This window comes from Syngnathus typhle, unplaced genomic scaffold (genome assembly GCF_033458585.1).
Source record: "Syngnathus typhle isolate RoL2023-S1 ecotype Sweden unplaced genomic scaffold, RoL_Styp_1.0 HiC_scaffold_28, whole genome shotgun sequence".
NCBI classification, from domain to species: domain Eukaryota; kingdom Metazoa; phylum Chordata; class Actinopteri; order Syngnathiformes; family Syngnathidae; genus Syngnathus; species Syngnathus typhle.
Genome location: NW_026871934.1, coordinates 642867 through 670853, shown reverse-complemented (window position 1 = coordinate 670853; position 27987 = coordinate 642867). Strand labels below are relative to the sequence as shown.

At 43.4% G+C, this 27987-nt stretch overlaps 2 protein-coding genes across 7 annotated transcripts in view; both read right to left on the bottom strand.

The window, feature by feature from the left end:
* LOC133147091 (protein MIX23-like) overlaps positions 1 to 27987 on the bottom strand; it is a 116943-nt gene that overhangs the window by 8578 nt on the left and 80378 nt on the right. For 2 of the 3 annotated variants that reach the window (XM_061271191.1, XM_061271194.1), the window contains exons 3-4: positions 24123 to 24269; positions 23975 to 24034 (exon numbers count right to left, since the gene is read on the bottom strand). In XM_061271191.1, the coding sequence (XP_061127175.1) occupies positions 23975 to 24034; positions 24123 to 24269 (207 nt within the window). Of the gene's footprint in view, positions 1 to 16948; positions 17006 to 23974; positions 24035 to 24122; positions 24270 to 27987 lie in introns of all 3 variants that reach the window. The other variant, XM_061271193.1, reaches the window with a different exon arrangement.
* Positions 6911 to 14488, bottom strand: LOC133147083 (uncharacterized). 4 transcript variants are annotated; one of them, XR_009711503.1, is made up of 3 exons: positions 13412 to 13742; positions 7152 to 13276; positions 6911 to 7016 (listed from the first exon to the last, which is right to left on the bottom strand). XR_009711503.1 is itself a non-coding variant. In XM_061271176.1 (3 exons), exon 3 carries the CDS (start codon positions 9437 to 9439, stop codon positions 7469 to 7471), a length of 1971 nt encoding a protein of 656 aa, XP_061127160.1. In that variant the 5' UTR covers positions 9440 to 9752; positions 13049 to 13276; positions 13412 to 14488; the 3' UTR covers positions 7023 to 7468. The 4 variants fall into 4 exon arrangements, 3 of the variants coding, with proteins under 3 accessions (XP_061127160.1, XP_061127158.1, XP_061127159.1); XM_061271176.1 differs by lacking the exon at positions 6911 to 7016 and having other exon boundaries at positions 7023 to 9752; positions 13049 to 13276; positions 13412 to 14488; XM_061271174.1 differs by lacking the exon at positions 6911 to 7016 and having other exon boundaries at positions 7023 to 13276; positions 13412 to 14488.

The following is a 27987-nucleotide window of genomic DNA, read 5'->3' as shown; positions in this document are numbered from 1 at the left end:
GAAACCTGAAACAAAAAAACAAATGATGTCATTTTTGGGACTCTGCAATTACTGTAGAGCATGGATCCCACATTATGCGGAAAAGACACAACCGCTGCTGAACATTGTGCATGGAGTCCCCATGGCAATGACAGAAAAAATAATGTGGACACCAGTAGCAGATGATGCTTTTGTGGTGCTGAAACAGGCTCTAATAGAAACTACAACTCTTATCTTGCCAGACTACAATAAAACCTTTGTGCAAACAGCAGACTGCAGGAATGGTTTTATGACCTCAGTGTTGCTGCAGAGTCATGGCAGCAAACTAAGACCAATTGCATTTTATTCCAAAAAATTGGATCCAGTGGCTCAATCTGTTTGGATGCCACAGAACATCTACAGCTGCCCAGAGAAGATTTACGTGACACGCCACTTGACAAAGGGGAAAAGTGGTTTGTGGATGGATCATGTTCAAAGGATCCTAGAGGGAACAATCAAAGTGGCTATGCAATTGTGAGATTGCCCAACCAGATTGTTGAAGCAGAGAAGCTTCCATACAACAGGTCAGCGCAGGCTGCTGAGCTAATTGCGCTAACAAGAGCTTGTCAATTAGCGGAAGATAAGGAAGTCACTGTATACACAGACAGTCAGTATGCGTTTTCTACTCTGTTCTATTTTGCGAAACAATGGGAGCGCAGAGGGATGACAACATCGACCGGTAAGCCGGTTACCCATGCCTCCTTGTTAAAAGACTTGTTGCAGGCCATTCATTTGCCTGCTAAACTAGCTGTGTGTAAATGTGCTGCTCACACCACTGGCACAGATGAAGTCTCAAATGGAAACAGATTAGCAGACAAAATTGCTAAAGAAGCAGCAGCAGGGAAACATGGTCATGAATTCTTTTTAATAGATTCAGAGGACACGCAACTCATAGATAAAACTATACTGACCGATATGCAGAGCAATGCTCCAATGGTGGAAAAACGAATGTGGACGACAAAAGGTGCAATGATGGATACGGATAATATCCACCGCATCGATGACAAACCTGTTTTACCAAGATCACTTTTTAAGGCAGCAGCAATTGCGACACATGGGCCTTGCCATGTGTCGACAGGAGGGATGAAGTCTATCATACATCAACAATTCACTACCTTTGGTTTAGATGCTTACTTAAAAATTTTTTGTAAAGCATGTCCTGTTTGTGTGAAACATAATCCACAAGGAAATATGAGACCTAAGAGAGGCTCATTTCCAAAACCGTTTTACCCATTTCAAATCATGCACATGGATTTTATTGAGCTCACACAAAGTGGACCTCACAAATACTGCTTAGTGATGATTGATGCATTTTCCAAATGGGTGGAAATAGTTCCATCTAAACGAGCAGATGCCTTAACAGTGGCAAAAGCCATCTGCAAAGCCATCATACCGACTCATGGCATCCCCCAAACCATTTACAGTGACAATGGTCCACACTTTGTGAACCAAGTTGTACAGAACATGGCTGTACACCTTGGGATAACATTAAAAAACCACTGCGCTTGGCATCCAGCGAGCGCTGGCCTGGTTGAACGAGCAAACTCCACTATCAAAAGCAGGTTGAAAAAATGCATGGAAACAACAGGCAGATCTTGGCCAGAGTGCCTAGACTTAGTGAAGCTCTATATGAGAATTACTCCCACTTCAGAAGGGCTAACACCTTTTGAAATCATCCATGGGAGACCATATAGACTACCTGTGTTCCCTGCAGATTTGCAAAAAGCAGATGAAGAACAGTCCTTGGCAGACTATATGATAAGGACGCTCAAACTGAAAGATGTGTCAAATGCAAATTTACTGCCGCCTGATCTTTCCTCCTCACAGGTCGACAACCCCATCAATCCAGGAGACTGGGTCTACATCAAGATCATTAAAAGAAAGAACTGGCTCAGCCCACGGTGGGAGGGACCATTCCAAGTCTTGCTGACTACCCCCACCGCAGTGAAGATTGCTGAACGGCCCAGCTGGATTCACCTCAGCCACTGCAAGTTGCAGAGAGTGCTGGACCCCTAATTCGGAGTGGTGAGGAAGACTAACTTCAAAGGGGTCCTATCGTTTAGGGTGGGACGTCTCAATGTTGGTGAAGAAAACAACGATCCCCACTCCGCTAGGCGAGGGGATGTCCCGGTGTCTCTGCCATCCTAGTAGCAACGGGGCTCCATATGCCAGATGGATCCTCTGCTGCGTTGTGGTTGGAGCGTGCTATGGTCTATGGACTCATTTGAACAGACCAAATGACAATGTTGACCGTGGAAAACGATGTTCACACGATGAGAACTTTGAGGACTGGTCATGGGACCCCAAAAACCCATACGAAACCAACACGTGGTACCGGTACGTTAAGTTCACTGTGAGAGCCCACACACAGGAGGGATGTTATGTGTGTTCAAAACTCCCCCCTTCCTCCACGCAAGTTCACTTGGAGGCCAGAGCAATGAATGTCACTGAAGCAAAATGTATGGCATCCATGGGAGGAGTTGGATATCAACACCCTGCCGTCAAAGTGAGTGATGACGACCCTTTCCGCCCTGGACTTGTGGAAGGCACCTGTGATAAGCTTTTCTGGACAAATCTCAATGTGACTGTTAAAGGACGAACATTACCGCAGGTGGCCTACACAGAGCGGCGACCTGGTGTGAACTATACGTGTTACATTCAAGGAAGTAAGACCCACACATGCATTGACAGTGACTGCTCTCCAGGAGGAAACTGGATGGGGGCTTTGGACATCGCCGCTGAGTGTCAAGATAGGAGAGCCATTTCAGTTGGGGAGGGCTCTCCGACTAACATGTCTGCACCATCGAACGGAACATACTTCATCCAGAATGGCTGGTGGCTTTGTGGTCACAAGGTTTATCCAATGCTGCCCGCCAACTGGACAGGAGTGTGTGCACCAGTGTGGGTGACAGACCACACCTACAGGATACGACATCGACAGCTGACGACAGCAAGCAACTCTTCTGGACGTCAACGCAGAGCGGTTGCAACCTTTGACCCTCATGACCCCATCTGGGGTGCGAATGTTCCAGACGACCATAAAGTATGGTCCGTTGGAGACAAAGTTGTTCATGCGCTTTTTCCCTGGGTCGGAATTGGAAAACAATCACTCTTCTTCGAGACACTGAACTATCGTTTTCAATCCTTTGCGAATCTCTCACTACAAGTCAACGATGGACAAAATAGAGAGATTCAGGCTATTAGGCTGATGGTCTTGCAAAACAGGTTGGTTCTGGACTTGTTGACGGCAGCACAAGGTGGTGTGTGCCACATCATTGGGACTTCCTGTTGCACATACATTCCTGGAGAAAATGACACACACATCTACGACGCCATGGCTTCACTGAAGAACTTACAGCAGGCCATGTCAAATGACAAAGTTCCACAACAGTGGGGTTTCTTTTCATGGCTATTCTCTGGCAACTGGTGGCAACTGCTTTTGAAACTAGTGTCTCCTGTGCTTGTTGTGCTGGTGTTGTTGTGCTTGTTTACGACCTGTGTTATCCCATGTTTGAAGTCTGCTGTGACGAGGGTCGTCTCTTCTACCGTAGCACACGTAAATATACAACTTCTTAGTCGTGACGGATGTGATGACCATGATGAAACGCGGATTGCGTAGGTGCTATTATACTGGACATGTTTTACAGAAACTTGATGATTTGACCATCGACAATGCTTCGCAAGTGGTGGATACAATGATGTACTGTTTCTGTGTTTTTCTTTTTATTTTTTGGTTGATAGCATTCTGGTCGCCTAAGGCAGAGGGACCGTGTGAGACTTTTCCTGCGTATTAACATCGGCCGGCAGGTTTTTAGATCACACAATAAGTTTGGATTGGAGTATTGAGGAAAAACCTCATCTCCACTGGAAGTTATTGCTATCATTGTTTGTGGTTTTTGTCATGTTTTACCCTAAGCGTTCCCCAACCCGTCCGCTGTCATCTCAGGTTTTTTATTGATCCTTTTTATTGTTGTTTTTCTTATTTTTACTATTCTTCTTTATATTTTCTTACTTGTGTTTGATTGATCGGGTTCACATAATCACATGATAAAACAGGAGGGATATGTCAGGGTTTTCCAAACTATCTTGATCTATGATTATGTTGGAATGTATATAACCGGTAATAAATAACTTAGGTAGATTAGTTTTATGCTTACGTTGGTATGTAACCGGTAATAAACCACCTAACTCTGTCCCATCCTAAACAATGTCGTAAAACATCCCCTGCTCTGTTTACCTAGAGGTCAAGAGCTTTAACTTGTTTATTCAGTCTACTGTCACCCCCACCCTTTTCCTCTTAATAAAGATGCTCTTGTGGGAAGGGAGAGTCAGACTTCATTCGACCATCGCTGTGACAACAGCGACGAGTGAACTCTCCACCTGCAGGTGCCCAAAACGACTAACTTGTCTCCGAGTGGTTCTTGCAAAATAAGTTAGAGTGAGCACCACCCTAACAATGCGCACCCCAGATTTTAGGACAATAAATTAGTTAAATTTTGCGCATTATACATGGAAAAAAACGGTATTTGTTTATTTATTATTTATTCATCACTCTTATTTATTCATTGTTTGTTCCTTCTTGGTTTTATTTTTTTGTGTTGTTTACTTGTACGTATGTATATTGTGTACTATGTCTTGTCACCGTGGGAAAGTGGGAACGTACCGTTTTTTTCCGTGTATAGTGCGCCCCCATGTATAGTACGCACCCTAAAAATGGCATGCTGATGCTGGAAAAAAGCTTGTACCCATGTATAATACGCACCCAATTTTTTTAAATATTTTTTAAAATTTTTTTTTTTTTTTTTTAAGTCCCAATGATCGTCACACACGCAGGGAGGCAATGGGTCCCATTTTTATAGTCTTTGGTATGGTCTTAAATAGGCTGGATGTATTTTTTTTGTTGGCGTTGATTTCTCCGAGTGCCCGTAAAGGCATCACCGCGATCCGTGCGGACATGTGAAAAAGGCGTGCGGATGTGAAAAAGGCAGCTCTGTATGGGAGAGACGTTGAAGAGGAATAAAAACACCCTTGGAAACCAAAACTTGCCCCTCGTCGTGACTCGGAGCCGCAACAAATGTTTCGGATTTGTGTAGGGTACATTGTGACAGCAAACGAGCAGGTGATCGAGCAAGCGTCTGATACGAGAGCATTGCGGTCGTATGGAGCGTGTTTGAAGTGAACAGCAGAGACGAAAGGAACAAGGCAAAGTGTTGTGAAATAAAATATTACCTTGTAATACGCATTTTGTTATTTGCTGATTGTATTAAACTATCACATTCATTGTCAGTCAAGAAGAGAAGAGGACTATTATCCCTTCTTTGACGAAATGACCAGAGCACGGTACAAACACACTATTGTTCTTTCGGTATTTATTCAACCCACATTCTGTCACAACATGACAAGAAGAGAACAATACATAAATCAATACTCGTCAGAGTCTGAATCTGACTCTTTGATGAGGTTTTGCAAAGCTTGCAGCTGATTCTGATCATCAGCGTACATCTCCTCATCCAGTACGCAATCCTCATCTTCCTCCTCCTCTACTTCCATAGCACGCGGTGCAACCAGATCCTCCCACAGAATGTCATCTTCGGTGCCATCCATTTTGTTTGTGAGGCAGCACTTTTTGAATCCCTTGATGATGATGTTGGTATCAAGCTCTTCCCATGCTTCCTTAATCCAAGTGGCTATGGCCAGGAGGTCCACCTTCTTTAAATTACCTCCTGCTGTGAACTGGTGATGCCCATTTGCCATCCACTCAGTCTATCGCCGCCGCATGGATGTCTTGAAAGGTTTGTTGCAGGAGACATCCATCACCTGCAACTGCGATGTCATACCACCGGGAATTATCACGAGATCCGTTCTGATTTCTTTCAAGATGTCCTTGATGACTGGCATCCTGTGGCAGCGGAAGGCATCCAACACAAGCATTCTTCTTTTGATGGATGGATTTGCGCACCAGACAGTCTTCACCCAGTCTTTAGTCAGTGCCTCGTCCATCCATCCTTTGCTCTGGCACCTGACAATCACACCAGAAGGCCACACTATGTTCTTAGGGAGGGTTTTTCTTTTGAATATTATATAGAGACGCATTTTCTTCCCATCCCCATATGCCCCTAGCATAACCGTGAACCTGTTCTTTTCGTTCCCAGACAATTTAATTGTTACAGTGCCTGTTCCTTTGAAGGCCATGGTGCGATTTGCCGGTAAATCAAACGTGAGTGGAGTCTGATCAGCATTAGCAATATCCTTTACCTCGTAGTCATAGTCCTTTCTTAATCTAATCACGTATTTCTGAAATTTCAACAGCTTATCCTCATAGTCCTGTGGTAATTTTTGCGCCACTGAAGTCCTCCTCTTGATTGAAATGTCATTGCGCCTCATGAATAAGTAGCACCACTTTGGAGAGGCTCTGAAGTTTGAATCAATTCAACCCTAACTGAACCCTAACCCTAACCCTCTTTATCCATTTCATTGCCAAAATTCTAATCTCAAGAGTGCTGATGGCTATTCCACCAGCTCTTCTCTGCCTAACAAACTCCACTAATTGTTCCTCAACATCTGGATACTGTGCTTTCTTTCCTCTTCCAGGTGCTCTTGCTGAAGCCTTTGCCTTATCAAATTGATTTTTTTTCTTCCTCCAGAGTCTTATGTTTGACTCATTGACATCAAATTGGCGCGCAGCTGCCCTATTGCCTAATTCTTCTGCCACTTCAATGACTTTCTTTCGAAATGCTACAGTATAACTTGCTCTCTTATCCATTTTGATGAAACTGCTAATTAAACTGAACTCTCGCTCATTAGTAAATAGCTGACGTGTCTTGCGCATCCGTTCTGCGCATGGGATCCATAGTGCGCATGCGCAGTGATACTGCCTCCGTATGACGTCCGGTCCGCGATGGAGATTGTAGCGTCTTGAGGAAACGCGTAGCTAAACCACCAGCAAAGAACCCAGGAGACTGTACTAGCTTGTAATTTTCTTTACTGAGCGGTGAAAACTGCAACACACGTTACATAGTGTCAGCGAATGGCTGAAGAGAACATGAAAATAAAGTGCGCTCATCCAATAAAGTTAACAAAATAATAGCAAAATATCAGCGTAAACATTAAGATTAAAACGACACACGACTTACGGCATTGCCTCGTTAATGAATCACAGCAGATGGCAACAGATGTAAGTCTGACCGCATTCCACAACATGGCTACTTCATAACATCCTGTAGCGAAAACGGAAGTAGCGCGGCGAAACCGGAAGTAGCGTTTCACGACAATATTTTTTCAACTTAAACTATGAATTATCTATTATTACAAGATCGAAAGGATTACTTAACTTATTAAAACATTTTTACAACATTGTAACCATATGAAATTATTTATACAGCCTTAAAGGCAACACACTCCCCGCCTGGCCCGTAGGGGGCACCATAAGCTTAACTAAACCTTGAAAGAATCAGTCTTTGGGGAGGAGGAGGATGATTTCCGTCACTGGTCGCATAAATGTCTTAATGTTGCCTTGGTCACTGACTTTAACTTCGACCCTTCTTACACGATTGTCCTTTCCATGGAATGTTGCAGTGACCCGGGCCATAGGCCAGCTGTTGCGTGTGACCTGCTTGTCTTTGAGCAAAACAAGGTCACCGACTTGCAGGTTTCTTCTAGATTGAGTCCATTTTTGTCTCTTTTGTAGTAAGGGCAGGTACTCCCTCCTCCAACGCATCCAAACCTGGTTGGCAAGAGCCTGAACTTGCCTCCATTGCTTAGTGTACAAGTCCTTCTCCAAGAATTCTCCAGGAGGTGGTAGAAGGCACGATCTCTGTGTGAGGAGCATTGACGGAGACAGAATGAATGGATTGTCTGGATCCGATGAAACTGGGAGAAGTGGCCTTGCATTTATGATGGCTGTAACTTCCGCCATGAGAGTGCACAACACTTCGTGAGTTAGTTCTACCTTGTTTTGAAGCAGCATGGAGTCCAGAATTCTTCGAGCCACACCAATCATGCGCTCCCAGGCGCCTCCCATGTGGGAGGCATGAGGTGGATTGAATTCCCAGATGCACCCTTGGTCACTTAGATACTGTTGTACTGTACTGTCCATTCTTAGCTCCTTGGATGCCCCAATGAAGTTTGTACCTCGATCAGATAAAAGACTTTTGGCGGGACCCCTCAGAGCAAAGAAGCGTCTCAGGGCGTTTACACAGCTGGATGTGTCCAGGGATTCGATCACCTCAATATGTACAGCTCTCGAACTCATGCAGCTAAACATGATGGCCCAGCGCTTGTTTTGGGCTTGTCCACCTCTAGTACGCCTGGTAGTTATTGTCCATGGCCCGAAAACATCAAGGCCCACATAAGTAAAAGGAGGACACATTTTAAGGCGTTCTGATGGCAGATCTGCCATGCGTTGTTCTTCCTGTTTACCACGTAGTTTGCGGCAAATAATGCATTTGTGGATCACAGAGTTGACAAGTCTTTTGCCACCTATAAGCCAAAGCCCAGCAGCCCTTATTGCGCCTTCTGTCAGGTGGCGACCCTGGTGTTTTACTTGCTCATGGTGGTGACGAGTGAGCAGGAGAGAAATGTGAGAGTCCTTGGGAATGATTATTGGGTTCTTTTCAAAGTCCTCAAAATCAGAGTGCTTGATTCGGCCTCCGACAACTATAAGGCCATCATCCAGGATTGGGCTGAGTTTTTGTAGAGGGCTTTGTGTGGGAATTGGTTTTCCAGCTTGAAGAGCCAACAGTTCTTTTCCAAACGTTGCTCGTTGTGTCTCCTTGAGAATGATATGTTTAGCGCGAGTCATTTCGTCCAGTGTTAGAGGTAAGTGACATTTGTGCCATCCTTTGCATTTTCTGTTTGGATTACTGCCATTGAATGATTTTGCGATGTGAATGAGGAAAGCTATCGCTCTGACCAATGACTTGAAGGTAGAGAAGCGTTGGAAGCCTTTACATGTGAGTACTTGAAGGTTAGTCGCCAGTGTTTTAACTTGTGGCCTTAATTCGCAGTCTTTCTCTGGATCAATTAACTCAAACTTCCCACTTGCTTGGTTTGTTTCTGCAGATGAACGATAGATGAAGGATGGTCCGGTGAACCATATTGTTTTTGCCAGTTGAGATGGTGTGAGTGATCGTGAAGCATGATCTGCAGGGTTTTCCTCTGTGCGCACATAATGCCACTGTTCTGGCTTGGAGGACTGACGAATACGCTGCACTCTGTTGTGGACATATGTGTAGAATCTTTTTGACTCGTTGCAGATGTAGCCGAGAACTACTTTACTGTCTGTGTAAAAATGAACTGCATCCAGCTGTTGGTCTAACTCCTCCTGAATTAGATCGGCCATCTCGACTGCCAAGACGGCGGCGCACAGTTCAAGCCTTGGTATAGTGGGTTCTGATTGAGGAGCAAGTCTTGCCTTGCCCATAATGAATCCTACCTCAACCTTGTCATCTTGTTGGACTGCTTTCAGGTAGGCTACAGCACCAATTGCTTTGGTTGAAGCATCTGAAAATAAATACAGTTCGTTGCGTTCTGCTTGCCTGAGAGAAGTTGATGTGTAGGTTCTTGGGACGTGAAGCTCTTTAAGATCTTCTAGGGAATTTCTCCAACTTTCCCATTTGTTTTGCTTGTTCTCCGGAAGAGGTGCATCCCATTCTGAACACTCTGATGATAGTTCACGGAGTAGCGCTCTTCCTTGGATAGTGACAGGTGCCAACAGACCCAGAGGATCAAAGATGCTGTTAACAGAAGACAAAACACCTCGGCGAGTGAATGGTTTAATTGCAGTGGCCACTGAGAAGGTGAAAGTGTCTGTCATTATTTCCCAAATGAGACCTAGGCTTCGTTGTGACTGAGTTTCTTCACCTTCCAGATCTAGGCCTTTAATGATTGTTGCACAATCGTCAGGACAAAAGGCTTCTGTGACTGCTCGAGAATTAGAGACAAACTTGTGCAGACGAAGATTGGACTCAGCAAGAGCGGCTTTTGTTCTTTGGAGCAAGTCAATTGCTTCAGCTGGAGAAGGCACAGAGATCAAGCCATCGTCAACGTAAAAATGCCTTTCCACAAACTCGACTGTGTCGGCGCCATAGTCCTTTGCCCCTTCCTGGATGGCTTTGCGCAATCCATAAACGGCTACTGCAGGTGATGGCGAGTTTCCAAATACATGGACCTTCATTCGATATTCGATGACCTCCTTATTTACATCATTGTCCTTATGCCACAGAAAACGGAGATAATTTCGGTGGTCATCACGCACCAGGAAACAATGAAACATTTGCTGTATGTCTGCCATAATGGCAACTGCCTCTTTCCGAAATCGTAGGAGGACCCCAAGCAAACTGTTGTTCAAATCAGGCCCGGAGAGAAGGACGCTGTTGAGGGAGACGCCGGAATACTGGGCACTGGAATCAAAAACAACTCTGATCTTATTGGGCTTTTGTGGGTGATAAACCCCGAAAGTTGGAAGATACCAGCACTCTTCACCTTGTTTCAGTGGAGGAGCCACTTCAGCATGACCATTGGAGAAAATGCCTTGCATGAACTCGACGTATTGCTCTTGCATGTGAGGTTTTCTCTGTAAGTTTCTTTTGAGAGACAAAAACCGACTGACTGCAAGCTCCCTGTTGTTTGGCATCTGTTGGCGAGGTTCTTTGAAGGGAAGGGGTGCTACCCAATTATTCTTGTCATCTCTATACATTCCTTTGTCCATAATCTCCAAGAAGAGAATGTCCTCGATAGATGGAGCTGGTTTGTTGTCGTTTTCTGTGCGATTGAATACTGTTTTTCCGAGAGTTTGTTCAGGTGCCTTATCCTGTCTTTTAGTGCGTGGCATTTCTGTGAGTTGCAGAAAGTTGTCACAGAGTCCGAAAACTGTTGGATGGCCATTTTCGAGAATCGTCGTCTTGAACGTGTTGACTGTGTGTTTATGAACCTTACCCCGGCACACCTCTCCAACTACGACCCACCCTAAATCTAGGCGTTGGGCAAACGGAGAATGATGAGGCCCATTGACTTGTTCTCTAACCTTGTGTGCACGTAAGATGTCTCGACCTAGCAACAGGAGAATTTCAGCCTGAGGATCTAACTCAGGAATGCATTTGGCTATGGGACGAAGATGAGGCTGGTGCAGCACAGCGCTTGGAGTTGGGATTTCACTCCTATTGTTGGGAATGTCTGGACATTCAATAAGAGGAGGTAGTGGGATGATGACTGATTCATCAAGCGACTCGATCAGGAAACCTTCAGCCATCTTGCCCTGTGTTTCAACAAGCCCGGAGCATGTTCTTAAGTTGTAGCAGAAAGGCTTGGTTTTAATATTAAAAAGTTCAAAGAACTCAGGCCTAGCTAAGGAACGATTGCTCTGGTCGTCCAGGATTACATAAGCTTTAACTGCACTTTCTTTTTCACCCTTTGGATACACCCTGGCGAGACATATTTTCGAACATGAGCGACCCCATTGACCTTGGGCACACACCTCGGTACAGCTTGATGTTACATCGACATTGTCGGGTTGTTTTTCTCCCTCCCCGCCGTCCTCTTGAGCAGGTGAAGGAGCCTTGTTTTGAGGTGGAGGACCTGGATGCATGACGGTGTCATGGCGTGTGCTGTCACATTCAGTGCACTTTACTGTAGATTTACAGTCCTTAGCGAGATGAGTGTCTGAAGAGCAGCATTTAAAACATATTCCTCTCTCTTTGAGGAAGGCCTTTCTTTCCTCCAATGGTTTGTACCTGAATGTCCTGCATTTCTTTAGTGGATGTGGCTTACTGTGCAGTGGGCAGTTGTTGTTTATGTCGTTGTTTGTAGTTGTAATGTTTGTTTTGTGCACAGCGATAGGTCTGGGTGAGTTAAAGCTCTTAGGGTTGGATCTTTCTTGTTTAATGTACGTTTGACTATTTTGTTGGGTGAAACTTGGGTCATTGCGTTTCTTTGCCTCTTTGCAGATAAAAGCACAAAAGTAATGAAAGGGTGGGAAACAACCATTATGATCTTCTTTGTAGTTAGAACCCTGAGTCATCCACCTATCTTGGAGTGGGTACGGGAGCTTGTCGACTATTGGACCTATTCCTCGTGAAGTGTCCAGATACGACAAACCAGGAAGATAGCCGTCTTCCTTGGCTCCTTGAATCTCTTGGAGGAGATCCCCTAGTTCGCGCAGTTTGACATTGTCCTTTGTTGTTAATCTTGGAAAGCTATCCAATCGCTGAAAGAGTGACTTTTCGATCACTTCGGGGGCTGCATAACACTCACAAAGCCTCTCCCATGCTCTCTTTAGGGCTGCACTGGGGTTGTTGACGTGTACTGAGCGTATGCGCTTCACCTGACTACTAGATTCCTTTCCCAGCCATTTGGTCATGAGATCTAACTCTTGAGTCGGTGTCAGGTGGACTTCAGCTATAGCACCACTGAATGAAGAGTACCATGCTCTGAAGTTCTCTGGCCTATCGTCATATTGATAGAGGCCAGATGTGATCAGGTCTCGACGTGCCATATATTGGGCAAACGGCTCAGCTGGGTGAGGTAAGCTCGCTGCATTATTGTAATGAGGCATGAATGGGGATGCGTGTGGACTAAGAGCGTTCTTTGTTTGTTCTACTTTTGGTTTTGTCCCAAGTTTGGTTTGAATTGGCAAAGCTGTCTTCTTGAACGTGAACTTTGGCCTAATGCTGACAGGTGGTGGCTCAAAAGCATCTTCCTCAGATGGATCCCATGTTACTAATGAGTTATCTGAGGCCTTGTGTTGCGTTGGTGTAGCTGATACTTGTACGATTGGAGGTCGAATTTCGCTTTGTGATTGCACATAGTAATTTGTTCTTTCTCTTTTTACACTGTCCAATAAAGAATTTCTGCTCTCATGTTCATCTTGTATTGCCTCTGCATTTTCTAGCACTTCAGCCTCTGCTTCTGCAGCATGAGCTTCTCTTTGCCATGCTAACACTTCTAGCGCTGTGTCAATTTTCATTTTTTGTAGTTCACTTTCAGCTTTTTCCACTTTTAGCTCTGCTTCTTTATTTGCAAACGACGCTCTCACCTTTGCTGCTTCTGCTTTAGCTCGGGCACGAGCAGCGCTTCCTACGGATGAGCATGTGCTGCCGGTTTGACTTGTCGCAGATTTATTTCTTGCTGCCATTTTGACCACGATGACACATCAGATGCTGCCTTTTCACTGTAGCGTCTTGAGGAAACGCGTAGCTAAACCACCAGCAAAGAACCCAGGAGACTGTACTAGCTTGTAATTTTCTTTACTGAGCGGTGAAAACTGCAACACACGTTACATAGTGTCAGCGAATGGCTGAAGAGAACATGAAAATAAAGTGCGCTCATCCAATAAAGTTAACAAAATAATAGCAAAATATCAGCGTAAACATTAAGATTAAAACGACACACGACTTACGGCATTGCCTCGTTAATGAATCACAGCAGATGGCAACAGATGTAAGTCTGACCGCATTCCACAACATGGCTACTTCATAACATCCTGTAGCGAAAACGGAAGTAGCGCGGCGAAACCGGAAGTAGCGTTTCACGACAATATTTTTTCAACTTAAACTATGAATTATCTATTATTACAAGATCGAAAGGATTACTTAACTTATTAAAACATTTTTACAACATTGTAACCATATGAAATTATTTATACAGCCTTAAAGGCAACACAGAGATTAAAAAACAAACAATATTTGACAATAACACACCATCAAAGATTGCACCATCGCATCAAACGATGTGTCGTCAATTATGAATTTTACTGAGTAAGTGTGTTGGGCAGGATGGCTGAATGCGATGCGCGATTGACAACAAACAAGAAGAAAGGTGATTTCAAGTTTTATTTCGAGGGAGATTTGTCATGTCTCGTCCCCAGTTTTGCTATGCGTCTAGGTTGCCATAGTTTCTGTTCGCGTCGCCCCTCTCTTCCTGTGTCACCTCAATCGATGTAACGTGTTTTGTATTTAAGTCCTGTCTGCCCCTCGCTCACCGTCGGATCATTGCATGTGTTACTGTCATGATGTCTGTTTGGTTTCTGTTCCTGTCTTTGGTAATGTCACCCTGTCTTTTTGTTCCACGACTTTGTCGGTCAGTCCTGTCGTTGGTTTTGTTGTACCATGATTTTCTTAAAAAAAAAAAAAAAAATGTACCCATGTATAATGCGCACCAGAGATTTTAGGACAATAAATTAGTTAAATTTTGCGCATTATACACGGAGAAAAACGGTATATTGATATTGCTCAAGCTGTTAAATCTTAAAATTATGGCATAGCAAACTCATATTCCAAAATTGTGCGTTGCTACGTGTTTGAACAGGTTGTGTCCTCCCAATTGCTAACAATTAAATGTATTAGATTTGTTAGTTTCGATCAGGACAACCCAGTATGGCGTGGTAGTCACTAATTTAACCCCCGGTGACTCCTCTCCCGGGAAGCAGGTGGCATGAGTACACATTTGCGATATCCAGTGTTAAGTTTTTTTATGTTAAAACCTCACCACTTGCTGTTCCACAGTTGTGTTGTCCCCATCATTTACATTGCTTTGGTGTTTCAGTGACCCGGCGTTGTTTCTAGGTGAGATCTTTAGACCACATCGTTACTGCTGATTAAGCTCTTCCACTCTGCTGGTGAAGGTTTTGATCAGTTGATCCTTCTTGGCATTGTCATCTTTAAGGAATTGGATCTTCTCCATCCATACTTCTACATATCCCCTTCAGTTGCCTCTTAATTTCTTCAATAGCATTTGGAAGCTGTTTGAGAACATCAAGAGCTTTCAGCTGAGTTTTGATTTCTTCCGGACATTCAGCCAGTGCCTGATCCTTCGCACAATCCTTCTTTGGCCTATCACTCTTGGATTTTTGTGGCTCTAGAAGTCGGAGCTTTTCCGTATTCCGTATTTTGGGGTTGTAGCGATAATTGCCAGTCGCCACTGCACACTGCATTGTAAGACTCTTCAAGAAACGTATGTCACCAATTTGAGGGGAGACATTAGTTCTTGTCTTGAGGACCCATTCCCAATCGTGGAGATACACATTCCAATACAACATGACACTTCCTTCAGACAGGAGGAACCTAATGCGTATGCAATTTAGAGACGCTAGAGAAGTGGCGTAGCTTAGTGGTAGAGTTTCACACCCAGGTTGGTGACAGTGGCTGAGAGGGGAATGGTGAGACCGGCGAATGAGATGCTTGTTATTGGGCAGGTATGGATCTGATGGGGAGTGCCAATTAACATGGCTTGGGTTTTGTCACTGTTGACTTGCAGAAAGCTGAGATTCATCCACACCTTTATCTCCTCCAGACAGAGGGAGAGGGTGGATGAGGGAGATGGAGAAGGCTGGGTTATGGAGGGCAGGGGGTCAAGTTTGAGGTATAGCTGGGTGTCGTCGGCATAACAATGATATGAGATGCCGAACTTCCTGATTATATTGCCGAGGGGTAGCATGTAGAGTGAAGAAGGTAGGACCGAGTACAGGTCCCTGGGGGACACCGGAGGTGACAGTGTGAGTGTCGGATTATTTCCCTCCCAGGGAAACGTACTCTGTCCGGTTCGAGAGGTAGGACTGAAGCCAGGTTAGAGCAGTGCCAGAGAAACCAGTGGAGTGAAGTTGGTTAAGGAGGATATTGTGGTGGACAGTGTCAAATGCAGCGGACAGATCCAACAGAATGAGAAGTGACGGGGAGCCTGCATCGGCAGCCATGAGAAGGTCGTTGGTGACCCTAACAAGTGCTGTTTCAGTGCTGCGGCCAGAGCGAAAACCAGATTGAAATTTCTCAGCGATGTTATTGCGGGTGAGATGAGTGTGAAGTTGGGCAGCTACCACTTTTCCCAGAACCTTGGAGAGGAACGGGAGGTTAGATATCGGTCTGCAGTTGGCAAGGTTGTCTGGGTCAAGTGAGGGATTTTTTGAGCAGGGGGGTAATTATGGCAGTCTTCAATGCAGGGGGTACAGAGCCAGACTGGAGTGAGAGGTTGATGACATTGGTTATTAGGGGACTAATGGCTGAGGTTTGTTGTTTAATGAGGGCTGTGGGGAAAGGGTCCAGGGCACATGTGAAGGGTTTCATCTTTTTGATGATGTCCTCTACATCCGACTGCAAGATAGGGGAGAAGCAGCAGAGAGGCTGGACTGTCCCGGGTGGAAGGAAGGGGGGAGGAGGTGAAGTGGTGGGGCCAGAGGAGGAGAGGAGCTGGGTGCGGATGTTGTCAACCTTAGCGGTAAAGAAGGTCATAAAGTTATTGCAGACTATTTCTGAGGTTTCTGTTGGAGTGGTGGGTTGGGGTTTGAGAAAGTGGTTGATGGTTGAAAAGAGCTGTTTTGAAGTTCAAGGGATATTGTTTATGATATTGGAGTAGAACTGGGCACGTGCAGTCCCAAGGGCTTTTGAGTAGGCCTTCTGATGTTCTTTGTAGGCCTGTTTGTGCACGGTCAGTCCTGAGGCTTTGAGACGAAGCTCCAGGATGCGTCCAGTTGACTTTATCAGACTCAGCTCACTGGTGTACCAGGGGGCTGAGCGTGAAAAAGTGACTGTTTTGGTTTTTTGCGGGGCGTGGATACCTAGAAGTTTGGCCAAAGAGTTATTGTAATGGTCCACTGCCTTGCTGACTGATGGAAAGGTTGTAGAGGAGGAGGAGAGAAGCTGGAGGTCCTGTGCTATAGTGTCTTGGTTGATGTTTTTGAAATTTCTGAATGAGATTTGCCGCTTGGGTTTGGAGTGGGGGTGTGGGAAAGGCAGTTCCATTTGAATAAGTTTGTGGTCAGACACGCCGACCTCGTGAACTTGTAGGTTGCTTATGGCCGATGAGGAGATGACAAGGTCAAGTGTATGCCCTTTGTCATGTGTGGGGACATTTACATGTTGGGTGAGGTGTAATTAGTCCAATAGTTGCAACAGGTCAGAGGCAGGCGGGCGGGAGGGGGTGTCGACGTGGATGTTAACATCACCTTAGATTAGATTAGAGGAAGTGGAGGTACAGAGGGTAGTGAGTAGATCGTGTAGTTCTGGAATGAAAGAGGAGTTTGGTTTAGGAGGGCGGTAAACAAGTAAAACTGTGATAGGATATGGAGGTTTACATTTGAATGCAAGGGATTCAAATGAGGAGTGATCAGGTAGAGGGAGGGGGGACAGCTCTAGATCAAGACAGCCAGGCCACCGCCATGGCCAGTGCTACGAGGTTCAGTTACCGTTTTTTTCCATGTATAATGCGCCCCCATGTATAATACGCACCCTAAAAATGGCATGTTGATACTGGAAAAAAGCCTGTACCCATGTTTAATACGCACCCAAATTTTGACTACTTTGAAGACATACCTGTCTGGAGCTGCGAAAATCTAAAAGCTTTTTATAAGGCAACATAGACTGTCAATACATGAGCTGTATGCCTACTATTAAAATAATTAAGTAGACTACAAATACAAACCAACAAAGCGATGCAAAACGTCGCCCCGGGATAGCCAGCGGACTTGACGTAAACGTAAAATTATTTCAGAAAAAAGATCATCTTTGGGAACAACCGGATGTTATTCTGCCGGCCAGTATCACTGCGCATGCGCTAGCAAACTCGATAGCGAAGAAATGTTTCGGATTTGTGTAGGGTACATTGTGACAGCAAACGAGCAGGTGATCGAGCAAGCGTCTGATACGAGAGCATTGTATTCGTATGGAGCGTGTTTGAAGTGAACAGCAGAGAAGAAAGCGCATCTGTAATGGCGGCCTCCGTATCATATCCGGATTAAAAAAAAAAAGTCAAAGTCAAAGTCAGCTTTATTGTCAATCTCTCCACATGTCACAACACACAAAGAGACCTATTCTGCCTTTTGTAATAAGTTTAAGTAGAAACACGTTTACATGTAGCGCTTTACCTCCCTCTAATGGTTGCAGTGGGAAGTTGTTTTTGAGAGCAAATACCGAATGGCAGCAAGCAATGTCGACTCGTGTGCATCTGTTAAAAGCTGATGTTTAAACCTTTTATGTTGTGCCTTGGACAAGATTTGTCCGTGAGTATTATTCGAATTTTGAAAGAATATTTTATTTTGGTTACATGTGATGTTTAATGCAAACTTATTCACCGTAAATGCGATGTAGCTTGTATGTGTTTAGCTAACGCACAATTTTACTTGTATTTTTTCCTAGTTTTACGACGGTCTTAAGAGGGGAATGGTTTGAGGCCATTCTACAAATAAATCAGCTAAAAGAAACCAAGTCTGATTATTTGGAGCGTCGTTAACTCGCTGTCTAGCTGGTGAAAAACTAGATGCTTCAGAGTGAGGACAGCACAAGACCGAAATGACGTTTTCTCTATCCCACGGTGACGAGACATATTACACGATAGACATACAAGTAAGCGACACAATATAAAAACAAGAAGGCAAAAATTCAAACAATAAATAGTAAGAGTGATGAATAAATAATAAATAAACAGATAACACAATAAATAAGAGGAGCAAAACGGAGCCAGCAAGCTAGGAATTCACTGGGGAGCCAAGGGGGCGCCAGCCTGCAAAAGTTTGGGAACCATTGGTCTAAAACCACAGTGGAAATTATGAAGAACATAATTCCTCAAGAAATGCCTGTAATTGAGTAAAAACAACTTTCTCTAACACAGTGCTTCTCAAATAGTGGGGCGCGCCCCCCTTGGGGGGCACGGTGCTATACCTGGGGGGGCGCGTGTGACCCTGGGGAACAGGCTTTTTTTTTGGCAGTACTAGAATAAAGTGTAATTGCGCATCTACTACAGTAGGCGGCAGTGGCGCTCTCATTGTTACTTCTGTCACGTTTGCGACAGTGCAACATTTTACGACTTACAAGACAACAGGTTTGCCTTGGTTAGCAATGTTGAGTCAACAGAAAGCTCCGACTGCGCCCCGTCTATAGCCTCCGTTATTCAACATAACAACCACCAACATGAAAAAGTTTTTAACAGGGATGAAAAGAAAAGCGGAGAGAAACAAAGATAATGAAACAAAAGAAAGTCAGCCGAAAGCTAAGACGAGGAAATACGACGAAGCGTATTTAGCGCTTGGCTTCACTGTGAGTATATATATATATATATATATATATAATAAGGATAAAATGTTATGCAGAGATGGATAGTCACGGTGGGGAGTGGGGGGCGCGAATAGTTTTCTTCTTGCTAGGGGGGGGCGTAACAGAAAATAATTGAGAAGCACTGCTCTAACACATTCGAAAGAAAAGACAGGTGAGAGACGGGTCTAAAATTAAAAGAGTACAGAGGGATTGAGATGATTTTTTTTTTTTAGGAGGTGACTAACCAAGGCATGTTTGAAGGCAGCAGTAAAAGACCCAGAGCTATGATAGGTATTAATCAAGACAAGCAGACTTGACTCAACAGAGCTAGGAACCTCCTTTAAAAACTTGGAATGGCTGGAATGATATCTAAGGGACAGTTCCACTAGACCAGGGGTCTAGGGGGGCAACCCAAAATGATCAAAGAGCCATTTTGACCCCCCCCCCCAAAAAAAAAAACATACCTGTCTGGAGCTGCGAAAATCTAAAAGCTTTTTATAAGGCAATATAGACTGTCAATACATGAGCTGTATGCCTACTATTAAAATAATTAAGTAGACTACAAATACAAAGCAACAAAGCGATGCAAAACGTTGCCCCTGGATAGCCAGCGGACTTTGTTGTGCAGCAGGAGATCAGTATAGTTGCTGTCAACTTCATCTAGCAATTCACGGAACTGGCGGCGGTTTAATGCTTTTGCGATTATTTTGTTCACAATATGGATGACAAGGTTCATTACCTTCATTTTCTGCACTGTTTTTGCGGAGAGAGGCATGTCCTTAATTTTCTGAATGATCTCGGTTTTGTTTTTGAAGTCAGAAAATAGGCACTCTGATATTTTAACGAATGAATCCTTCATGTACTCGCCATCGGTGAATGGTTTTCCGCGCTTCATTATCTCCCGGGCTGCAACAAAACTTGCAGCAGTAGTAGAGTTTGGAGATGTAATCTTTAAACTGTTCTTTTGTTCCTCAAATTGCACCTTTCCTATCAGTTCCAACTGGGTGATCGGCAGCAAATTTATCATGCTTTAGCTGAAAATGTCGCTCCAAATTGCTCTTCTTGTTATATTTGACAACTTCTCATTGCAAATCGAATATTCAGGCAATCCTTCAGCATTGGCAATGAAAGCAAATACAGCGGAGCCTCGGTTTTCGACCACAATCCGTTCCAGAAGGCTGTTCGAGAAGCAAATTGGTCAAATTCCGAATCATGTTTTCCTATTACAAATAATGGAAAAAAATTCAATCCGTTCCAAACAAAAAAAAAAAAAATTTTTTTTTCAGTATTTTTTCATTTGCGCATTTTTGTCCGATCGCGCAACTGCACCGCACTGCCGAACGCCCAACCGTAGCGCATCGCCGACCGCGCAACTGCACCGCGCTGGTCGCATTATTGTGACAGAGCCGTCGCTGAAATTTAGAAAATATTTTTAAAGTCCTGATGTACTTTCCAAAATTTAAGTGGACATCAGTGCGCAGGGAGCTTAATTTTGTCCGATCGCGCAACCGCAGTGCGCCGGGCACTCACTGTCTCACTCATTGCTTTAAGAGCGTCTTTGTGTTTTAGGATGGCTTTACTACCACTTGCTTTCTTTGGAGGCATGTTTAGGGGTTAATACAATCCTCAAAGTAACGAAAATACAATAATGAACGGCGTCAGTCGTCATCCGGGCCGCGCGGTCGGGTTTTCTCGGGTCCTCCTGGCTCATCATGGTTTTATTTCCGAATTTTGTTCGACAACCAAAGCAAAACAATCTAGAATTTTTTGTTCGATTTCATATTTGTTCGAGAACTGGGACGTTCGAAAAACGAGGTTTGACTGTAATTTAATTATAATTTAAAGATTTGACCTGATGGTGGCGCTAGAGAGGTCAGCTAAATGATTTTGTTAAATGTTACATCAGGTTACAAGGTTACATCAGCCATATTTTTGTATCACTCAATGATATATTGCACCATGCCTTGTAATTGCTTGTTCGCATATTATATTATGGGAGTGCATACTTGCCAACTTTGGGTTGTGGAAAAAAAAGGCAGATTTCTTTTTTAATCGGCGTGAAAAATGGGAAGATTTTTTTTCATTGGCGTATCGGTCCACGATTTCTGTTAGGGTTGACAAATTATCTTGAACGTATGATTATGTTGGAATGTAGACTAGAATTATTAACGTTGTTTAAACCCTTTACCTTTCCTTGACTTTGAAAAGTTTAACCATTTAGTTGAAAATTTCCAAATGGTGTGGAAACATTCTTGCTTAGTCATCTAAAATGCTCCACTAGTTTCTGTTTTCACGACCTTGTAAAACAATGAGCTGGGACCCTCCGCACTGATTAACCAGTTGCTGAGGTGACCACCAAACATGTCCAATGTCACCCCCACCCTGCTTGTTCTCAATAAATATGCTCTTGCAAAAATTCAAAGTCAGACTTTGTTCGAACATCCCTGTTTGCACAGTGACGAACGATCTCTCCACTTGCAAGAGCTTAAAGGGCATATTGTCTCCCGTGTGGTTCTTGCAAATATGTTAGAGTGAGCACCACTCTAACAATTTCTTTAGCCGCATGGAAGGTGGGGCAGAGTGTTATTCGTCAACCGTTTTCTTGTCTTATATTATACAGACTAACTTTGGGGTGTGAAAAAATAGGTGGGGTTTTTTTCATCAGATTTCGGCCCCTACAACAGCACTTTGCAACCACTGGTCCGAGGCCCAGTATCAGTCTGTGGACCACTCTGTAACAGGCTGTCGAGAATTTCTTTAAAAAATTCACACTTGGTTTGAACACACCAAAAATTGTTAGGTGTCAATTGTAGCATTTGACAGCAAATGCTTTATTCTGCTGAAAGGAGAAAGAGTCATCTTGCAGCATAGCTAATAATGGAACATAACTTGTATGTTAAAGTCCTAATGATCGTCATACACACATCTGGGTGTGGTGAAATTTGCCCTCTGCATTTAACCCATCCCCGTGTGATTTTGATTCACCCCCTGGGGGAAAGGGGAACAGTGAGCAGCAGCGGTGTCGCGCTCGGGAATCATTTGGTGATTAACCCCCCAATTCCAACCCTTAATGCTGAGTGCCAAGCAGGGAGGCAATGGGTCCCATTTTTATAGTCTTTGGAACGACCTGGCCGGGGTTTGAACCCACAACCTTTCAGTCTCAGGGCAGACACTCTACCAGTAGGCCACTAAGCTGTGTAGACAAACAGATGTTTGTCTCTGCTCATGTGCGGTTTAATTTAATTACCGTATTTTTCGCACTATGAGGCGCACTTAAAAACTTCAAATTTACTCAAAAAAACACAGTGCGCCTTATAATGCAGAGCGCTTTATATATGGATCAATTGATGAATTTGTTGATCCATACTGGTTGTACACAGCGCTCTGACAAAATGTTTCAGTACGTTTTAGCACAACTAGTAAATTACATCACTGAATAGCTGTTGTACCCGTGAGGCTATTTCATTTCAAATAGGCTGTTCCGTTAATGTTTTCGAGTACGTTTACGGATCAATATCCAACGGAATCATAAATAAGCAGCACCAATGTGTTAAATCAGTCTTTAGTCAGTTCCGATCACTTTTATGGGCGAAAGTTTGAGAAATGTGATTGTTTATAGGGGCTGCCATGGCACTTTCCTGAGGCTTATGGGAGTCTGCAAGCTGAGGCTCATGGGAGTTTGCGGGTGGCTAATGCTATAATGATAGTTGCTATACGCACGAGGCTATTTCATTTCAAAATAGGCTGCTCTGTTAATGTTTCGAGTAAATTTACGGATCAATATGGAAGGGAAACATAAGTAAGCAGTACTGCTTAGATCAAACTTTAATCATTATTGATCACGTTGATAGGAGATAGTTTGTGAAACGTGATTGTTTACAGAGGGCTCTTTGGTTATTGGCTAGTGGGTGCATACTGCAACCCTAGTCAACCTCAGTTTGCTGCAGTATAGCTTCTATTTTATGTGCCTTTTAATCCGGCGTGTCCTATATATGAAATAATTTCTAAAATAAATAATTCAATGAGGGTGCGCCTTATAATCCAGTGCGCCTTATGGTGCGAAAAATAGCTAGTAATGTGTAGAAAACATGACAAACAGAGAGTGGAACTTGTAACATTGTATGTCTTGTATGTAACATTAAACACATCAATATCCTGGTCCTTTTGTTCCTTCTGTTGTTTGGTTTTAAATGTTTAAATGATTGTTAAGTTTGTTTTGATATAGTCTTGTTTCGGTTTATGTATTTTTTGACACTCCGATGTATTTTTCAGAGTATTTTAGAGTACTGTTGTTTATGTAGGCCACAGGTGTCAAACTCAAGGCCCGGGGGCCAGATACGGCCCACCACATCATTTTATGTCGCCCGCAAAGACAAATTGTGCATCAACTTGTGTCGATACTAAAATTGCAAATTGTCTTCACTTTTAAAAAATAGAGATATTGATTAAGTTTAATTATGCATCTTTTCCAAATATCTGTTTTTACTCATCTCTGATTTCAAAACTGTTGTTATTCATCAGTTTGTTGTGTAGTTTATACTGTATAACTTATGTTGACAGTCATAATGACCTTCTGAAGGAAATTATGATTATGATGCGGCCCACGACAAAAATGAGTTTGACACCCCTGATGTAGGCCAATATCAGCCGTTTGGGTGGAGCCCTCCTGCTTGCGCCGCTGGACAACGAGCAGGGGAAGGGAGCCATTGTGGCGAGCAGGTCGCAGGGCCACGAAGGGAAACACTTCAGGTTGCTGTGCAGTGCGCAGCAAGGAGGAGCCGTGTTGCATCACACTGCCCACAAGGTAAACTGTTTACTTCACTGATTAAGGGGAGAAATTACAGATCGGTGGGCAGGAGGGATACAGTGTTGAAAATCGGGAGTCTCGTGCCTAATTCGAGAAAGTTGCCAAATATGTGGTAGTCTTTGATTAAGTTTCATACCTTCAGACTTCTATCTTTGACGACTTCCTCGACATTCAGCTCGGACTGCATGAGCTTTAGCTGGAAGAATAAAGATGAATTAGCATGTCCTAATCAGAAACCATGGATATGTGCTAGATTAGATAGAGTGGAAGATTAAAACAAGTACTTTGGTCTGCTCCTTCCTGAGCCGTTTGATGAGAGCTATGTCGGCATTGTTCTTCAGTCTTGCCTCACGCAGTTGCCCTACAACCTCAGACGTGTGCGTTATGCATGCCTTGATGGCTTTGTCCCGGCTGAGATGGGCCTCTATCATCTGTGTTTCAAGAACATTTGTTAGGGTTGATAGATTAGTTTGATCCTATGCTTATGTTGGAATGTAACCTGTAATAATTAACCAAATGTGTCCTGTCTTAACAAAAGTAGTAGAACAAAGTATTAAGATCTTTTGAACTGATTGACCAGCTGCAGAGGAAGCAATCAAAGTTGTTCTGTTTACACAACGTCGTAAAACACCACTGCTGTGCTTTGACCAGAGGCCAGGGGCTTCAACCCCATCCTGTCCACTCTCACGCCCACTCTCACCCCCACCCTGTTTCTCTCAATAAAAATGCTCTTGCAAGAGGCCTGAGTCCGACTTCGTTTGATCATCGCTGTATGCACAGTGACGAACAAGCTCTCCACTTGCAAGTGTTCAAAAGGCATACTGTCTCCCATGTGGTTCTTGCAAAGTAAGTTCGAGTGAGCACCACTCTTACGTTTTGGTGCCGTGACCCGGATCCCTCACATACCCACTGCTGGTGGACGAAGGACGACATGCTGCATTGTCGACAAGCCAGCGACCATTAGGAGGACCTGGAAAAGAAAGACCTGGGAAGAAAATTCTTGGCTGGGCCAGCATCTTAGGTCTGCCTTCGTCTGACAACAGTGGATTGACGGGATCCGGAAGTGCAAAGAACCAGGAGACAAGTAAGTAAAAGCCCTAAAGTAAAGTTGTGGTGAAACGCGTAAAAGTAAAAGTGCACAGGAAAATATACAAGTAAATAGGCAGGACGGAAGATCTTAAGTCTTGTGGAAGGAGGGGGTGTTGGAGAGTCCCCCTCCGGATGAAGTGGCTCTTTTGGAGCAGTAGTTCTCAAACTGTTTTATATATTTTTGTAAAATCTCACGTACCCACTAGAGTACCTCCGTGTACCCCAATTTCACAACCACTTTTCTAAAAAGTACTACTTCGCGTTGGCAGGGCTGGGTAACAGGACTGTTGTCTTTAGTTCCCAGGGAAGGAGGGAGTGCTGTAGAGTCCCCCTCCGGATGAAGCAGCTCTTTTTTTACAGAAGACTTCGCGTAGGCAGGGATAAAAAACTTGTGTGGTTGAGAGAGTGACTGGTAGGATAAATTGACTAAAGAGCAGTACTAACAAATAACACAGGCAAAAAATTTGTTGAAAGGTCAATTTAAACCTGCATTGAGGATCCTCAAAGAAAAAAAAGTTGAAAAACAATTGTCAAAACTAAAATACCAAATTAAGATGGGAAATAAAAACGGTAAATCTTTAGCTCTTGAAGGAGATGAGAAGTACATGACGAGTAGATTTTCTGATTGTGTGCAATACATGCTGAAGTGGAAGAAAAAGTATGCAGTACAGGGAAAGTTGAAAGTTGAAATGTGGAACGTGGAAAGGATTGAGAAAGGAAAGAAAAGAGAGAATTGAAATGTGCTGGAGTGTGGTTGAAACTTCACAAGAGAGAAAAGAACAAATTCAAGAGACAAAACATAGAAAGATGAAAAATGATGAGGTCACAAGTGTTTGTCAGACCAGAACACAATAAGGCCCCAGTGCGCAGGCGCAAGGCCGCAGCTCAAGGCGTGGCTCAAGCAAAGGGGCAAGAGGAGCTTCCGCTCCTATGCAAATCATGTATCCAAATTTAGAAGACCTGAAGCCTCCCCCATATGACAGCAAAACATGTCATTGTCAGATTATTAGAACATTTTCTAGATTATAAGAACTCCTGTACATACAAGACATATGACAATGCTGATTGTATGCCCAATGACAAATGACCAGGGATAAAATTATGTGTGCACACTAAAGTTAAGATTTGCGAATCAAGTGGTAAAGAAATGCAAATTGCTTCTAAAAGATAAATAAAGAATTAGAATCTGCTGTCCTCGCGTGCGTGGGCGGGACCGGCTTCATGATCGACTGAAGGAAATGGCCAGCCTGTGACAAATCATTGGTGCCGGGCCCCCACCTTTCGTGCGCAAGAGCTGTGCATGTGTGTGCCTATGTGTTAAAATGATGAAATTGGCTAAACTTTTAGTGCAAAGAAATTTGCTAGACTTTGGTCTATCTAATTTGCACCGTAAAACAGAAACAATTTTGAAAAATAAAAATGAGAGGAAAAAAGAAAAATCTGTTTGCGGGCAGAAACTGATCCACACTAGTGCATATTAGTGTCGAGCTCTCATGAGAAATTCGTAGAAAAAAAAAGAAAAAGACAGAATATGCTTTCAGGAAATGGAATAAGCAAGATTGTGAATTTAAGACATTGCAATGCTACATTTAATAGGAATAATTGATTTGTTGTGTTATAACATTATACAAACTTCTATACGTAAATTAAATCCGAGAGATTGAGTTCTTTAAATCTAAGAACAAAGAAAAAATTCTATAGCAACTATCATTATAGCATTAGCCACCCGCAAACTCCCATGAGCCTCAGCTTGCAGACTCCCATAAGCCTCAGGAAAGTGCCATGGCAGCCCCTATAAGTGTGAAGACCTTCACACTATTGTTATTCCTGTCCTTTATTGTGTGAAGGCGAAGGCCTTCACACATTGTTATTAGTGTGAAGGTGAAGACCTTCACACTATTGTTATTCCTGTCCTTTATTGTGTGAAGGCGAAGGCCTTCACACATATGTTATTCTACTCCATTAACTTTATTGTGTGAAGGCGAAGGCCTTCACACATATGTTATTCTACTCCATTTACTTTATTGTGTGAAGGCGAAGGCCTTCACACATATGTTATTCTACACCATTCTCTATTATTATTATTATTGTGTGAAGGCGAAGGCCTTCACACATATGTTATTCTACACCATTCTCTATTATTGTGTGAAGGCGAAGGCCTTCACACATATGTTATTCTACACCATTCTCTATTATTGTGTGAAGGCGAAGGCCTTCACACATATGTTATTCTACACCATTCTCTATTATTAGTGTGAAGGTGAAGACCTTCACACTATTGTTATTCCTGTCCTTTATTATTATTGTGTGAAGGCGAAGGCCTTCACACATATGTTATTCTACACCATTCTCTATTATTATTATTGTGTGAAGGCGAAGGCCTTCACACATTGTTATTCTACTTTATTGTGTGAAGGCGAAGGCCTTCACACATTGTTATTCTACTTTATTGTGTGAAGGCGAAGGCCTTCACACATTGTTATTCTACTTTATTGTGTGAAGGCGAAGGCCTTCACACATTGATATTCTACTTTATTGTGTGAAGGCGAAGGCCTTCACACATTGTTATTCTACTTTATTATTGTGTGAAGGCGAAGGCCTTCACACATTGTTATTCTACTTTATTGTGTGAAGGCGAAGGCCTTCACACATTGTTATTCTACTTTATTATTATTTTTATTAAACAACTTATTCCTCCCACTTTTTTGACATCCAACTACTCCCACATGCTTCAACCGATTCACCTCGTTCAAACTTTCACACGTTCCAAAAATTCATGGCAAGCTTGCCACTTTTTTTCTCGTTCATAACATTTACCGTTTTTAAGTAATTAGCAAATTTGTGCCTTTTATTTCCCCATTCATTCTTAATGGCAATGTCAACCCGAGCCAGTTTCCTGTAGTGGGTTCGATTCCCACATTGGGCGTCATTATTTATTTTACTCTTTATTCTTCCCGCTTATCATTTTCAACGCTTATCATTTGTAACTAACATTCGCATTCAACATTCATTACATTAAGCAATTTCCACCACTTTAATTACGTATTCGCATTCAACAAA

Excerpts from the sequence above, each read along its gene's own strand:
- LOC133147083 (XM_061271174.1), bottom strand. The coding sequence starts at position 13,147 with ATGGCAGCAAGAAATAAATCTGCGACAAGTCAAACCGGCAGCACATGC.